Below are 14,573 nucleotides of genomic sequence, written 5' to 3' on the forward strand. Positions count from 1 at the left end.
GAAGTTGCAGTGCTTCAACGCAGCAGCCATGGAGCTGCTCGCTGGACAAGAAGCTTCAATGCAACAGCCATGGGGCTGTTCGCCGGACAGGAAGCTTCAACGCAGCAACCATGGCGCTCCTCTTCGGCGACAGGGCTGCAACGCGACAACGATGGTGGTAGAACGCAGCAACCATGGCGCTGCTCTTCGACGACAGGGCTGCAACGCGACAACGATGGTGCTACAACGCAACATATCCATGGCGTTGCTCGCTGGCGACAGAGCTGCAACGCGGCAGCGATGGTGCTTCAATGCAGCATCCATGGCGTTGCTCGTCGCCGACGAAGCTTCAACGTACGCAGCATCTGTGGCGCTGCTTGTCGGCGAGAGGGTTGCAACACAACATCTATGATGCTGCTCCCCGGCGATGAAGCTGCAAAGGTGTGATGATGTTTGTGGATCTCACTACGGGGTGAAGTTAGAAAAGCTCGAGAAGACAAAGGAGGCGATGGAGTTGCGAATTTTCTCGTTTTCCGAAGATACCTTCGCTGCGAATTAAGCCGCCGCCAAGTGCCGCGAGTCAAGTCTAAGTCGTGTTCCCGTCCCGTCGCACACCACACCACACCACGCGGACTCCCCTCCCCTCCTCTACCGTCTGCGCTTTGCTCGGCGGTGCTCTCTTTATGGCACCTCACTCGTTTTCAGCGTCCCCGTCGACGCCGTCTCCGCGTCCACAGCCAAGCCAAACCAAACCATTTCTCTACTAGACTAGTTTTCTGTGTATATTCCCCGGAAACTTCTGGCTGATAGCTTGATCCGCGTCTCCTCCTCCTCGCTCTCCTCTCGGCATATAAAACTATAATAAAAGGCTGAGGCCGCCACTGTCGTAGCAACTCTGCTGCTTCTTGCTGCCTTCTCTCGCCCACCCAAAAGAAAGAAAACACATCCAGTTCCATCGCCGTCGCCGCCGGTCCGAGACGACGATGATCCTCTCGGCCTTCCTGCTGCTCTGCTGTGCCGTCGCCACCTGGGCGGCGTCCCCGGCCGCCAAGGCCGCACACGAAAGCCAAATGCCATCAACATCTGAAAGGGGAGCCGATGCAGATCGTCAAGCTTATGGCACCTTGGACCAGGTAACGAAGGTGGTCTGGCGTCTGCGTCTTGTTCGGCCGCAGCTGCCTCTACTCTACTCTGCTGAAAACAAGTTCCCCACTCCACATACATACATTCAGTCAGAATTCTGATTGACACTTTCTTTCGGTGTCGCGCCGCGTCGATCGATCTTGGCAGGTGAATGCGGCTCTTCAGCGGGTGGGGCTCGAGTCGTCCAACCTCATCATCGGGGTGGATTTCACCAAGAGCAACCAGTGGACAGGTGCTCCCTCTTCTGCTAGCTCCCCGTTCTTCAGCTATCACTGACGAGTAGAGTGGTAGTTCTGAATTTTCATGGATGGATGGGTGAAATGAACAGGGAAGCGCTGCTTCGCCGGGAGGAGCCTGCACGACCTCGCCGCCGGCCCGAACCCGTACGAGGAGGCCATCGGCATCGTCGGCAAGACGCTGTCCGCCTACGACGAGGACAACGCCATCCCCTGCTTCGGCTTCGGGGACAGTAAGTCGCTCTGGAATGGTGTCCCTCCGGTGGTGAACTGCCTTACGATCGACTTAACTGGTGGTGATCTCATTCGTCTGCCTGCCTGCCTGCCAGCGTCCACGCACGACCAGGGCGTCTTCAGCTTCTACGGGGACGGGCGGCCGTGCGCCGGCTTCCCGGAGGCGCTGCGGCGGTACCGGGAGATTGCCGCCGCCGTCCACCTCTCCGGTTAGCATCATTATCATCCTGCCACTGAATTCTTGAAGAGAAACACTGGTGTTGTGAGCTGTGGCTCATCTCATCTCACGATGGTGATTGGTAAATAAATGGTTTCTGATTCAGGGCCGACGTCTCTGGCCCCGATCATAGAGGCTGCAATGGGGATAGTCCAGCGCTCTGGACATCAGTACCACATCCTGCTGATAATCGCTGATGGGCAGGTGATCAACGGCCATTTGAGTGTGTGCTTGTGTTGAAAAAATTCAGACCTTGTCTGGAATGAAATTTAGTGCTAATTTTTTGTGTGCTTATGTTTCTGACATGATCGACGCCAGGTTCCGAGAGGTTCCAGTGCTCATCGCGCAAGCTACCCGGACGAATCAAGATCAGAGAACTACATGGAGGAGAGGACTCTTCAGGCCCTCATACAGGCCAGGTAGTTGATACAGCTGAATGCTTAGTATCTGTCTCCAAAACTTGACTGGTTTACATATGTTCTCGTGATAGTATCACATGGTTTGTGTTTGCTTGCAGCCATTTCCCACTCTCCATCGTCCTCATCGGGGTCGGGGACGGGCCATGGGGCGACGATCAGATGCGGTTCCACGACGACCGACGTCGATTTGATAACTTCCAGGCATGTAGTATTACCATTGCATATGCATAATCAATTTGCTTGTGCATGTAGGAGGACAAATGCTCATGCCATGTCCTAAACTAACTTCAGTCCCCACCTTACTCATGTTGCCTACACCAACTGCAGTTTGTAGATTTCACCAAGATCATGTCGGCGGAGATGTCCCGTGCCGAGAAGGAGGAGCGGTTCGGGCTCGAGGCGCTGGGGAAGATACCGAGCCAGTACGCTGCGATCATCGGCCAACGGATCAGGTATGAGCCAGCAAGGCAGAGAGAAATGATGTAGCACTAAAGGATGATTTATGAGTTTAGAAGTTTGATATCTCTCTATGTCAATCTTATTTTGTCTATTTTCAGTGATCTGGCTGCGAGGGCGCCTGCGAGGACTCCTATTCCTCCTCCTTCCTGAACCACCGGGATGAAAGTTATTTTCGCCGTCGGTTTCGCTGCACAGGCAGGTTCATGATATGGTCACATTGTTGGAGGATGAAGTTAGCCATTTTAGTTTCCATCCCCTGTGTGTGTGCTTGTACACTTCAGAGCAACTCGATTTCTTCCAGCGAAACACCTCCTGTTTATTTGTACTCTTTGATAATAGATTCTAGATAAAACTACTCTACATCCTTATTCACAGAGTTGCAAAGTCTTCTTGTCTACCAGAAATGCATATATTTTGCCTGTGTAATCCACCTAAATCAGCAAAAAGCGAATTGTGGTGGTCATATAAAGGAATCCAGGGGAAAGTGGTAGATATGTGGAAACTGAGACGATTTTCCCAAAGAATGAAATATCTTCACTATATCCCGAGTCGGTAACTTTTCTCTACAATTACACACCGCCGTCAAACACCCTCGTGAGTCTGCACACTACAAACACGCACGGACAAATTTGCCAAACATCTACAGGAAGAACCCAAGCTAAAAAAAAAACTAATGTTCTCTTTGCTTTTTCTTTTGTCGAAACAAAGGAGCAGACGCCCGTGTTTCGATTTGTATAAACATCACGCCGCTGCTATATCAGGGGTTCGGAGAGCTCCATCTCGTTGGAGGTCTCCTCTGCCTCGGCGGGCGGCAGTCGTACGTAGTTCAGCCCCAGCCACTGCCACGGCCAGCACACGTACCTGTGACCGCTGCGGCTGCTCGGGTCTGCCCTGTTGTCTGACTCCTCCGCCTGCCTGTTGAGCTCCTCCAGCCGCTCGCGCAGCCTCGCGGATCTCGTGTCAGCAAGCTTTAAGGATTTCTCTGCGGCATCGCGCGCTGCCATTGCTGCGGCCGCCGTCTCCTCCTTGAACTTGAGCTTGTTTTGCAGCTCAACCATTGTTTCTCTTGCTTCCTCTAGTTCCTTGTGGAGGGACGAAATCTGTGCAGCAAGATGAAGGTTAGTTAGAACTCAGTTCAGCTTATCAAGAATCGAGGAGGCTGTTGATGATAACGAGAAAGGACACTTCGTCTCATATGAGAACGAGCAATTTCCTTACAACTTATGCACTTTCGAAAATAAAAAAACATGAGGACACTACGCATCCTTGTACATTCATATATCCTTCACACGGCGGCATTACAAGTTACCAACACCAAGCCTGTTGATTACAACCAGAAAGGATACTTTGCCCTATATGGGAAACAAGCCATTTCCTTGCACTGGTTATCTACAGTTATCATCAAAAATCGAGCCTGTTGATTAAAAGTTAACTACAGAAGTTTTTTATTTACAAAATAAATCAACATTTTATGCCACCTTTGCACAATGAAGTATCCTTCAGAGTATCTCCAACAGACGCGCGCTAAAAAACTTATACAGCGCCGAAATAGCGATTTTTAGCACACTGGAGGGCGTTTGCTCCAACAGGCGCTGGAAAATATGGTGCCCAATCCGACGGCCCCACCAAATATGGCGCTGGAGGGCGTTTGCAGCCCAGATTTTGCAGCGCGCGCGAGCGGGCGCACCAAATACGCAGCGCGTGATGCCGTTTTACCCAGCATGCTGAACCTTGTTTACCGCGCGCGCGATTTTAGCGCGGCTGCTGGAGCGCTAGTTTTGGTTGCGCGCGCTATATAGTTGTTTTTTCCAGCTCGCAGCTTATCTAGCGCGTCTGTTGGAGATGCTCTCATACAGCCACAGTACCAAGTTGCGGGACTCAGTTACATCTGCCGCCAGCCACTACTGATTGCAAAGCATTTCCTTGTGCTGCACATCACTTACACACAACTTATCTATACTGACGGGCATAGTTGCTTAAGGCATCAAAATTATTGTTTCTCAACCGAAGTTTTTTTCTATGGACAATGTGGCAATGCCATATCTAAAACTGGTAGTAACAACTGAAGGATACTCTAATGTTGCTATAACTAGCTTCCAAGATGTAACAACAAAGACCACATGGAAACAATTCATTATGATGAAACTGAATACAACAATGGAAACATAATAAAGCTGATATTGAACCACAAGCTACACCATACAATAACAGAAATATTATGTTTGCCTCACTATGCTAAACAAGAATAAAACCCCTGCTACCCTCAACATCATGTGTCTGTATCAGTATAGAATAACATATGGTCGATACATAATGATGTTTCAGCTAAACTGCAAAGAACAAGTCATTGTGTAACTTCTGTCAAATGATGTTATGATAACACTATAAGCAAGAATGCTACTTAAGTGTTCAAGCATGCCTACTATGATCCTGTGCTTTCTTACACTTTGTTTAGTGCCTTGCTGTCAAAAAACCAAACGTAAGTTTCAAAAGTGCACATGGTAGTATGCCAGCATGTTCATTGTGTTTAATTCTTAATATTACTCTGTTCTCCAAAAGAAGTATTTAATACTCCCTCCGATTCAAAATAAGCGTCACATTTTTGAACTAACACTTATTTTGGATCAGAGGGAGTATCAGACAACTGTAATGCTAAGTGATTAATTCAGTCAAGCATTTGCTTGTCTAGTAGTTAACTCATGGAGTCATGGTAGTTTGCTAACATGTTTACCGTGCTTAATATTATTCTGTTCTCCAAAAGAAATATGTAATACCAGATAACTGCAATGCTAAGTGATTAATTCAGTCAAGCATTTGCTTGTCTAATTAACTAAGGGAGTCCTAATTTGCTAACATGCTCACCATGCTTGCTGTCCTCCAAAAGAAATATTTATAATATAAGATAACTGCAATGCTAAGTGATTAATTCAGTTGAGCCATTGGTTGTCTGATCTCTAATGTAACTCATGTAAACACAAACAAGACACCAAAAACATAAAGGAGATGCAGAGTAGTATGGTGCATGTCTGTATAAAGTATAAACACACCTGAGTCTGGAACTCTTGCTCAATTGATCTACCAGCATCAGCTTCCTCCTCTGCTGCCATCTTCCACCTTTGAATCTCCTCTTCAGCAGCTGTAATGTCCACCATCAGATCCTCAACCTGAAGAATGCAACAAACACGGTTATGTGTTGCCTCACTGACTCTGACCTTAAGAGTGATATGTATATACTCAAACCATCAGATTAGACACGAGGAGAAAATATTACGCTTTCATTGGCCATCCTTTCCTTCTCTTCAAGATGTTTTATCTGCTTCCGTAGCTGACCAATCTCCTTTTCTTGCCCTTCCATCCTCGTCCTTAGTAGACTTGACTCTGCCCTGAAAGCCACCAATTTCAGAAGATGGGAAGTAGGAAATGGCAATTTTGAGCCCGATGTACGAAACTTTTTATAATAGTATAGTCCTATGACTTTGGCTTTAGTAATGAATTGCAGCTTTTGTTCATACCAAGATACCAAGAGTGGTACACTGAAGGATAATCTATACATCAATTTGCGTAGCTTATTGTTGGTTAAAAGAGGTCAAAAAGCGTACGCTTTAAACCACATGGCTGTTCCACATTAAATCCAATGGATAGTAATTTTCTTAATGTTGCTCAAGTTCAACGGCAGTGCGGCAAATAAAAATAAAATGACAAATAAACAAAAATGCAGCAATCAAGTTAGATACCTTTGTGCTTCAACAAGATGTTGCAGCTCAATGATCTTAATCTGGGACTCCTTCATGCTGTTCTCCAATGCCCCTGCCTACGATATTCGTTGGATTGTTACAGAACAAATAATTCAGTATGGCTAGATATATGGTACGTTGATGAACTTGCAACAGCATGAGATTATTCACAGTGCACCTACCAATGTATATACTTCATCCTTCTCCGTGCTCCCTGGCCTGTGATCCCTGTGGCCGTTGAGCCCTATCTCGATTCCCGCCTCCCTCAGCCCATCCTCGGCCACCTTCAAAACCTCGGTCGTGTTAGCCTGCAGCGCGCTCCGGAGCAGCACCCCAATGTGCTCCTTCTCCCGGGTCAGCTCCTCCACCCTCTCCTCAAGCTCCGTCACCTTGCTCTTCCCCTTATCCCGCCACACCCCGACCTTCTGCAGCGCCATGGCTGCGATGTCGTAAGCCATCCTGGTCCCTTCGAGCGAAACCTTGAGGCTCTCCTCCACGTCTGTCTCCTTCCACACGAAGACAGAGTCGGGCAGTGCGGTGGCGGCGTCAGCGTCCACCAGCATAACTAGCTCGCGCAGCTCATCGTAGAGCCTGGAGGCGCAGCCGATCTGCTCGGCGAGGACGGGCCTCTGCGCGTCCATCTTGGCCACGAGGGATCCGACCTTATCCTGGAGCGCAGAGATCTCCGCCTCCCGGTCGGAGAGAGACCTGGAGAGGGACTCAGACTCGGCGGCGCGGGAGGCCACGGCCGCCTCGAGCTCGGACACCTCGATGGCGATCTGGTAGTTGCGCTGGTCCATGTCCTGGCGCGCGCGGTCGCGGTCGCGGCCCGCGGCGTCGATCTGCGCGAGCAGGTCGTCGACGATGTCGTTGGCGCGCTTGAGGACCCCGTAGGCGAGGGCCGGGAGGCCGGCGGAGTACTTGGCGGAGGTGGGGAGCGGGGCGGGCGGGGTGGACGGGGACGCCTTGGCGGAGATCCGCTCGAGGCCGGAGGAGAGCATGGAGGAGGCGGTGGCCGCCTCGGCCTGGAGCGCCTGCAGCGCCCGGGACGAGGCGGCGGACTCGGCCTTGAAGTCGTCGCGCTTCCGCAGCGCGTCCTGCGCGAACGCCTTGAGGCGGCCGAGGCGGGTCTCGGAGCTCGCGAGGGACTCCTCCGCCGCGCGGCGCAGGCGGCGCTCCTCCTCCAGCTCGGCGGTGAGGTCGAGCAGGCGCTGCTGCTGGGCGGCCGCCGCCGCCGCATCGGCGTGGTGGGGCTGTGATGCGGGTGGGGGTTTGATCGAGGAGGAGGAGGAGGTGGATGGGGGAGGTGGGGGGAGGGGGTCCTCGTCGACGTCGGAGAGGGCGCCGGCGTCCTCCTCGTCGGCCATGGCGGGGGCTGCGAGAATTGGGAGAATTGGCGTGGCGTGGCGTGGCCGGCCGGGTCGGGAGGAGGGTGGGGGTGGGGGTGGGTGACGTGATTAGGGGGGACTCGTGACTGTTCGGTAGGAGTTCAGAATCTGGAGTCTCGACACCCTCCCATCCTTGAGTTTCTTTTTTTCTTTTTTCCTTTGTTCAAAATTGAGATATCTCTTTTTCAAATGGGTCACTTGATTTTGAATCTTAGAGAAAATGTTGAGGAGAATATGTCTATGAATTTCAAGTAGTCATGTTATTCAATCCCTCTCTGTGCATGCACTCTCAACATATACCACTCCTATATGTTCATACTTAGTGAATTATGTGAACTTGAGAGGTAGTGGCAAGAGGGCATGGCTATTTGCTACCCTTGATGCAAGACTCCCTGGATTTTCTATCACTCCATGGACAGATGAGGACGGCATCTAAGCGCATGCTAAAATCTATGATCGATGAAAACATATAGCTATGTTGGATCTCAGTGATGTTATGTGGAGATTTAAAACCTGAAGGCCTTGTTTGGTTATTAGGAAATTAATCCATCAGTGGAACTGATCCACATGTGGATTGGATTAACCCCATCGTGTCTTTCAATCCCTTCAGCTGCTCCCGTCGCTTGGCGTGGATTTGTTCCACTCGTGGAGAGCGATTCCTTTTTACCCTCCGTGCATTGGAGTGAAACATAGTAACTCGAGTCGTGGAATATTCACGTCGGAGCTAAACCAAACAAGCCTTTCAGCCTGGCCCGGGAACCATTCCATGGCTGGACGGATACACGTGGTTCAAGACAAGAACTCGGTTGATACACGTGGGTTAGGTTGAAACCAAACAAGGCCGAAACAAGCAATGATTTTTGTAAGAAATAAGCAATGTCCACTAGGGAGTGTGAGGGTGGAGCTGGAAGATGGACTCCTTATTGACACATATGAATTCTAGAAATTTTTGTTAGCTATAACTAAATAAACACCCATACTCGAGAATCCTTGGTTAGGATATTTGCTAACTAGTGGATGCATTCGTGATATTTATAGTTAACAATAATATATGCATATATATATAAACACACTATAGTACATCTAAGTGACACATAATATGTTGAGGCCATTAAAATGTAAATTGAACTTTGCAACATGAAAACTTAGCTCCTTATTCTTTTTTCTTTAATCCCCACATGTATATTGGTCACTATTCAAAGAAATAGAGCCGGTTTAAATTGGAAACCAACTCAAAAATTCTGGCATGTTTATGTGGACTTTGGTTAATTTTATTTAATAAATGTAGGGTAGAGATTGTGTTGTAAAAAAATGGTGACACAATAACCTAAAAAATAGGTAAAGTAGTTTGGTACAAAAATGATATTGGGTCATTTAGAGAAGGTATAACTTCATTATCCATTGTAATTTTCATTTACATGCTCATGTATGTAAAGTACAAGTAGCGGGAGGAGGTCAAGGGCATCTAGGGCTATAGCTCCAGTCATAGTCCAACTAGTGTTAAGCACTCAATATGATTTTTTGTGGCGTCTAACTGCCCATCTCTCCCTAATAATAAAGCACGTAGTGCTTCTGTGGTCCGTCATGGCAATTATGCAAAAAAAGCCCCTCCGTTTTCGAGGATTCAACCCGCAGTCCTTATGTTAGTCAAGTCGAACCGTTATTTTACGTTTTGCACAAAACCCCCTATATTTTATCCGAACTAACCCACAGTCACTCTTTTAAGTGACAATGAACCGTTTTTTCCAGTTTTACACAAAACCCCCTTTCGTACGATCAAATTCTAATCAAGGTAGCCAGTTGACCTGTAGCATACACCTAAGTTAAAAAAAACTATAACATACTCATGTCGTGAAAAAAAGATACGTGGTTATTTCACGTGGAATAATCCCACCTTGCTCCAAGTATCACCAATTTAAATATGTTTGTAAGTTATCCGCAACATCGAGCAGACTCCTCACGAACCAATGAATAAGTAGGTTGAAGGTGATCAGGATGAGAGGCATGGCCGGCCGGCGGAGGGTGAGAGGCATTGCCTACCGGCAGAGCACACTTGCCATAGTCCGTTACCGCGACCACCGACATTGACGATGTCGATAAACATAAGTACGTTGGCGATGGAGATGATGAGAAAGATTAATAAACTAAATATTGAAACAGTGAGAGGAAGATTAATAAACTAAATAAAGGTGCAAACAGTGACACCAATAGAAGAATCATTTTGTTATGGATTTTACAAGATCAGCAAGTTGAGCATTTTTCTGAAACTTTTATGCACAAGGAAGACTAGCCTTAGTCACTGAGGAGCAAGTAAATTAAAAGGTACTAAAACATGGTCATCTCTCTATAGTCTGTACAGCGGTGAATCTAGCCATCTCCCTGTAGAGATGTAGAACTTTATTTCTTTCTCTCATTTACCCGCAAGGCCAGCAGCAGCAACAAAGGAAAGCAGCAGCGGCAAGCAAAACAACCAGCGGCAGCAAGCGGCAAAGCAAGCAGCCAGTAGCGCAACAACAACAAGCAGCAAAGCAAGCTAGCAGCAGGCAGAGGCGACCCCTCACCCTGTGGTTCGTGGCGGGGTCGGATGGCTCAGGAGGCGAGAGTATGGACAACACCGACTTCCAGACAACATCGATGGCGGTCAGAGGTCGAGGAAGAAGTAGGAGGGACACGCGGCTTCGAGTCTGTGGTCCAAAGGAGACGCAGACGACGCAGAGCCCGTCATGGTCCCTGTATCTGCACGGGGAGGAGAATGACCGCGACGGCGTCGCAACGGCGGCCGACGGATCCGAGAAAGGCGACCTTGGTTCAAAAGGTTCCTGCACGTCGGCGCCCGAAATCACCATTAAAGGGACGACAGGAGCAACAATGGAGCTAGGAACTATCTAGGAGCAAGAACGCACCGGAGAAACGAGGTGGTGTGGTTCATGGCGGCTTCTAGCGGGCGTGCATGTCGGAGCTGGAGGTGTGGACGTCGATTCGGACTCGGGGCTGGCGGATCCCGCCGGTTCTTGCATCTTGCGTTGCGATGGCAAGCGGCGGCGTCTCCGGCGAGCTTGACAAGAAAGGGGATCCAAGGAGGGAGGAAAAGAGTGAAGAGAGAGGTAGTGGAGTGGAGGGAGAGACAGCCGGGCAGGGGGTTGGACACGCGTGTCCTTGGAGATGACACTACTGGACTGACCAAGGAGACCCATTAGTCAGTGAAAAGAAGGGGTTGAAAGAAAATAAAAAAATGAAATTTGCTAGAATATCTTCTCCTCCTCTACTCCGCCATAAGCTTTTAAGGATTAGTATAATCTAAATGTTTCAATGCTCAACACTCTACGAAATAGATAGGAAAATTTTACGGATGCTACTACTTATAAAATATATGTATAAAATTTTCCAACAGTTTTCGAAGAGTATTTGTGTGCTCTTTTTCAAATTCGAATTCAAAATTGTGCCAACTTTGTATTTAAACTATAAGTAGGTGATATAAAATTCCAATGCTCATGAAATCTTTAGTGGACCATGTAAATAACATATGACTTCTTTTATAAATTTCCATCTAGAAGTCACAAATCAAATCATCACGCTTATGTTCTAGGTCGTTGTTATTACGTAGGGGTATCATTAAATTTTTCCCGTTGCAACGCACCGTCCGTCATGGCAATTTTACAAAAAAAAATCTCTGTTTATTGATACTCAACCCGCAGTCCTTTGATAAGTCAATCGAATCGTTACGGACACGAGAAAAGAAAAAAAACCACACGGTGACCTTGCCTTGCATCTCCGCGTGTCGCGCGCCACCGGCCCCGCCGCAGCCCCATCCCCGCCACGCGCCGCCGCAGCCGTCCCCTGTCGGGCCCCGCTGCAGCCGGCCCATGCCGCGGGGGGAGAGGCTTTCCCGTCCGTCTGCCCCTCCTAGGGCCCGATGCACCCGAGGTCGCGCATTCGCGGACGCGAGCCGCCGCCCCCGCCCCCGCCGTCGCCGTCATCGGGAGGATGATACCGCCGACGATCCCCGCCGCCCCTGCCGCCGCCCTCCCCGCGGCCACACCACCACCACCAGTGCCGGGCCCGCGACCCGCTGCCCCCGCCGAGGCGCAGCAGCCCCGAACGGCCGCCGCCCCCGCGCCGATTGGACGAGAAGCCCCTCCCGCCGCCGGCGGCCGCGCTCGTCGCCTGCGTCGAGCGGCGCTGGCACACCGACGTGCTCCTCGAGGCCGGCCGCCTGGCCGCCCACTACCTGGTCGCGCAGGGCGTCCTCCCCGAGCACGTTCTCCACGCCCGGGAAGACCCCAGCCCCAAGCAGCACCACGTTCTCCACGCTAGAGACGACCCCAAGCTCGGCGGAACTCGTGCGATCTGTGAAGTGACTGAGATTCCCGGTGATCCTCCTGGAGAACATGCTTGTGATTCTCTGCCTGATTTAGTTGGTCAGATGAGCCAACAAGCATATTATGATCCTCCAGATAACCAAGTTCAAGATAAACATGCAGATGAAAACCAACATTTGGAGGATGATCAGGTACTTCTAAATCAGGGTATTCGCATGCATGATTTAGATAAGAACTACCAGAACAGCGAGCACATGCTTGTAAATCAGAGAGCCAATGAGCATGGACATGGTGATCAACAACCTGAGAGCGAGCAAATGCTTTTAAACAATGAGGAAGCAATGCTAAAGCAAGATGCCGAGGAGCAGGTGGAGAATGAGCAGTTGCTACCTCATCCTGCTACAGACGTTAATCACCGGATTAAGGAGGAGCAAATGCTTCTAGATGATGTTACAGTTGTGCATGACTTGGATCATTGTGATCTGAATAGATCTGACGGTGTTTGTTGTTTTTGTTGATATAGGCCAAGGCAAATGACTACCGTTCTAGGATCTGGTTGCTTCTTCCTTTCAGTGGTTCCTGAATTGCTGCATTTTCACATGTCTTGGCTAATTTTCCCTTGATCATCAGTTGAACTTCTTCAAGCGTTTCCTTGGGAGAGGCTTCCTGAAGCATGTGCAGGTAACATTTTTGGAGTGGTCTGTTTCCCACTGCTAATTTAGTTGTGCATGTCACAAATGCTAGATTTGTTTCCTATACAGGACAATGGACTTCTTCAAGATATCTTCAACATCAAGGCTGACAAGGCTGAAACGCTTTCATCGAATGACAAGGTAAAACTGAGACATACAAGGCCTTAATTTGCAATGATGGTTGCTGTGGAGAGCTTTAATAAAGATAATTGATTTGGTCTATGGAGTTATTTACAAAATGTGAATGAATTATGCCTACCCCAGCAGTCTTGGACTTCTGACCTGTTATATGATTGATTCCATAGAATGCCAACAGTGAAGACACAAAACACTCTTAGCAAGGGATTAGGCTAGATTAGAAATAATTAAGGCAAGGTTGATGGTCGATGTGTCTTGGGGCATATATATGCTCGTGGATTAGTATGAGACAGGAACTATTATCCTTGAAAATCTGGCTTAGTATGAGACAGGGGAACTATTGTCCTTGAAAATCTTGTGTCAACCTTCCTCTGCTGTGGACAAGAAAAGAGATTGCTTATCGTTATAATTCAAGCTGCACTGTTAGAGAGGCTTTGGTTGTACCGTTAGAGGCTGCTTAGTGCATCTGCATCCATGTGGTTGCTGACACTAAAAGTGCGCCTAGCACCAACGCTAAGAGGTTAAGAGGTGTTACGTTTGGTGTTCAGGTAGAAGAAAGGCTTACTACAGTTAAGCTTCACATGCTTAGATTTTCTTCTCTTTTGATGTGTGTTTTTGTTCTAAATGTAATTATTTTGCGGCACCTTAGCTTCCATAGGTGCTATGGGATGGGTGCAAGATAGCGCTAGGGATGCAAATATGCTTTTATGTCTTCAATTATCTCATGATCCCTAGACCCCCAGAATGAGAAAGGAATTTCCGTTGTTATGTGTTTTCAAACTTCAGACTCCTTTTCAGAACCGCCTAATGCTTTTTGCTTGGTTGTAAATGGGCATAGTTTCTTTATCTTTGTTTTGTTTGTTCATCTCTTGTCAAGTGATGGATTCCTGAACTTGAGAAATTATATAAACACTTGCAGAAAATCTTTAGATCTGGAGAAGAGAAAGGAAGAGCTCTGAAGCTGAACAAGGATCGTCGTTTGGCACAGGTGAATAACTCCTACGCTGGGCCGGGCCGTTTCCTTTACTTCATATTTTGTTTCTTCTGGTTTGCTTATAAGATAGTGAGGTCATTCCTTAATCATTTACCTTCTCCAGTCTACAAATTCCTCGAGTTGACAAATAAATGATATTTCTTCACATTGCTAAGTGAAACCTAAAAAACTTTGGCTGTCAATATCATCTTAAATATGTGTGTTTGGAACTTGAAAATCATATGGCCTCTGGGCATATTATTGACAATATATTTTTGCTGTCGTTATCCTTTTTATTATGGGTGAACATTGCTACCCGGCACCACATAATTTTTAGCAGTGCCTTCACTGATCTTGAATATTTCTTTGTTCGTTTCAGGAGAGGAAGAACGCTGCTTTGTTTGACGAGTAACAAGAAAGGAAACAAAACAAAACCTCATCGACCCGACAGTTTACTCTGTTTGAGCTGGAATTTATTTATTTATATCTGTGTAAACAACCACAGGCAGAATGTCCTTAGAGCTTGCTCCTTCCTTGACTTGTTGTCTAATTATGATGGCTTGTTGTACTTGAGAAATACTACTACTTGGCCGAAATGATCACTGTTGGTGTTATAATGTCCCATGTGCGTTTACTTGTGAA

General features: G+C 48.1%; 2 protein-coding genes and 1 long non-coding RNA gene across 5 annotated transcripts; 2 read left to right on the forward strand and 1 right to left on the reverse strand.

The window, feature by feature from the left end:
- Positions 1 to 854: 854 nt before the first annotated feature.
- Positions 855 to 3,395, forward strand: LOC123452053 (E3 ubiquitin-protein ligase RGLG5-like). 2 transcript variants are annotated; one of them, XM_045128627.1, is made up of 9 exons: positions 857 to 1,112; positions 1,270 to 1,354; positions 1,451 to 1,591; positions 1,688 to 1,801; positions 1,916 to 2,013; positions 2,128 to 2,228; positions 2,327 to 2,429; positions 2,556 to 2,680; positions 2,786 to 3,395. In XM_045128627.1, exons 1-9 carry the CDS (start codon positions 963 to 965, stop codon positions 2,835 to 2,837), a joined length of 969 nt encoding a protein of 322 aa, XP_044984562.1. In that variant the 5' UTR covers positions 857 to 962; the 3' UTR covers positions 2,838 to 3,395. The 2 variants fall into 2 exon arrangements, with proteins under 2 accessions (XP_044984561.1, XP_044984562.1); XM_045128626.1 differs by having other exon boundaries at positions 855 to 1,112; positions 1,451 to 1,801.
- Positions 3,199 to 7,925, reverse strand: LOC123452052 (myosin heavy chain, embryonic smooth muscle isoform). The gene is made up of 5 exons (XM_045128625.1): positions 6,604 to 7,925; positions 6,422 to 6,498; positions 5,959 to 6,070; positions 5,735 to 5,851; positions 3,199 to 3,787 (listed from the first exon to the last, which is right to left on the reverse strand). Exons 1-5 carry the CDS (start codon positions 7,786 to 7,788, stop codon positions 3,440 to 3,442), a joined length of 1,839 nt encoding a protein of 612 aa, XP_044984560.1. The 5' UTR covers positions 7,789 to 7,925; the 3' UTR covers positions 3,199 to 3,439.
- Positions 7,926 to 11,876: 3,951 nt separating this feature from the next.
- On the forward strand, positions 11,877 to 14,573 carry LOC123398137. Of its 2 annotated transcripts, XR_006610082.1 has the most exons (5): positions 11,877 to 12,319; positions 12,652 to 12,809; positions 12,890 to 12,961; positions 13,878 to 13,946; positions 14,311 to 14,573. It is a non-coding gene; the product is annotated as an uncharacterized LOC123398137 (long non-coding RNA). The 2 variants fall into 2 exon arrangements; XR_006610081.1 differs by having other exon boundaries at positions 11,987 to 12,809.

This window comes from Hordeum vulgare, chromosome 5H, assembly GCF_904849725.1.
Source record: "Hordeum vulgare subsp. vulgare chromosome 5H, MorexV3_pseudomolecules_assembly, whole genome shotgun sequence".
In the NCBI taxonomy this organism is placed as follows: Eukaryota; Viridiplantae; Streptophyta; class Magnoliopsida; order Poales; family Poaceae; genus Hordeum; species Hordeum vulgare.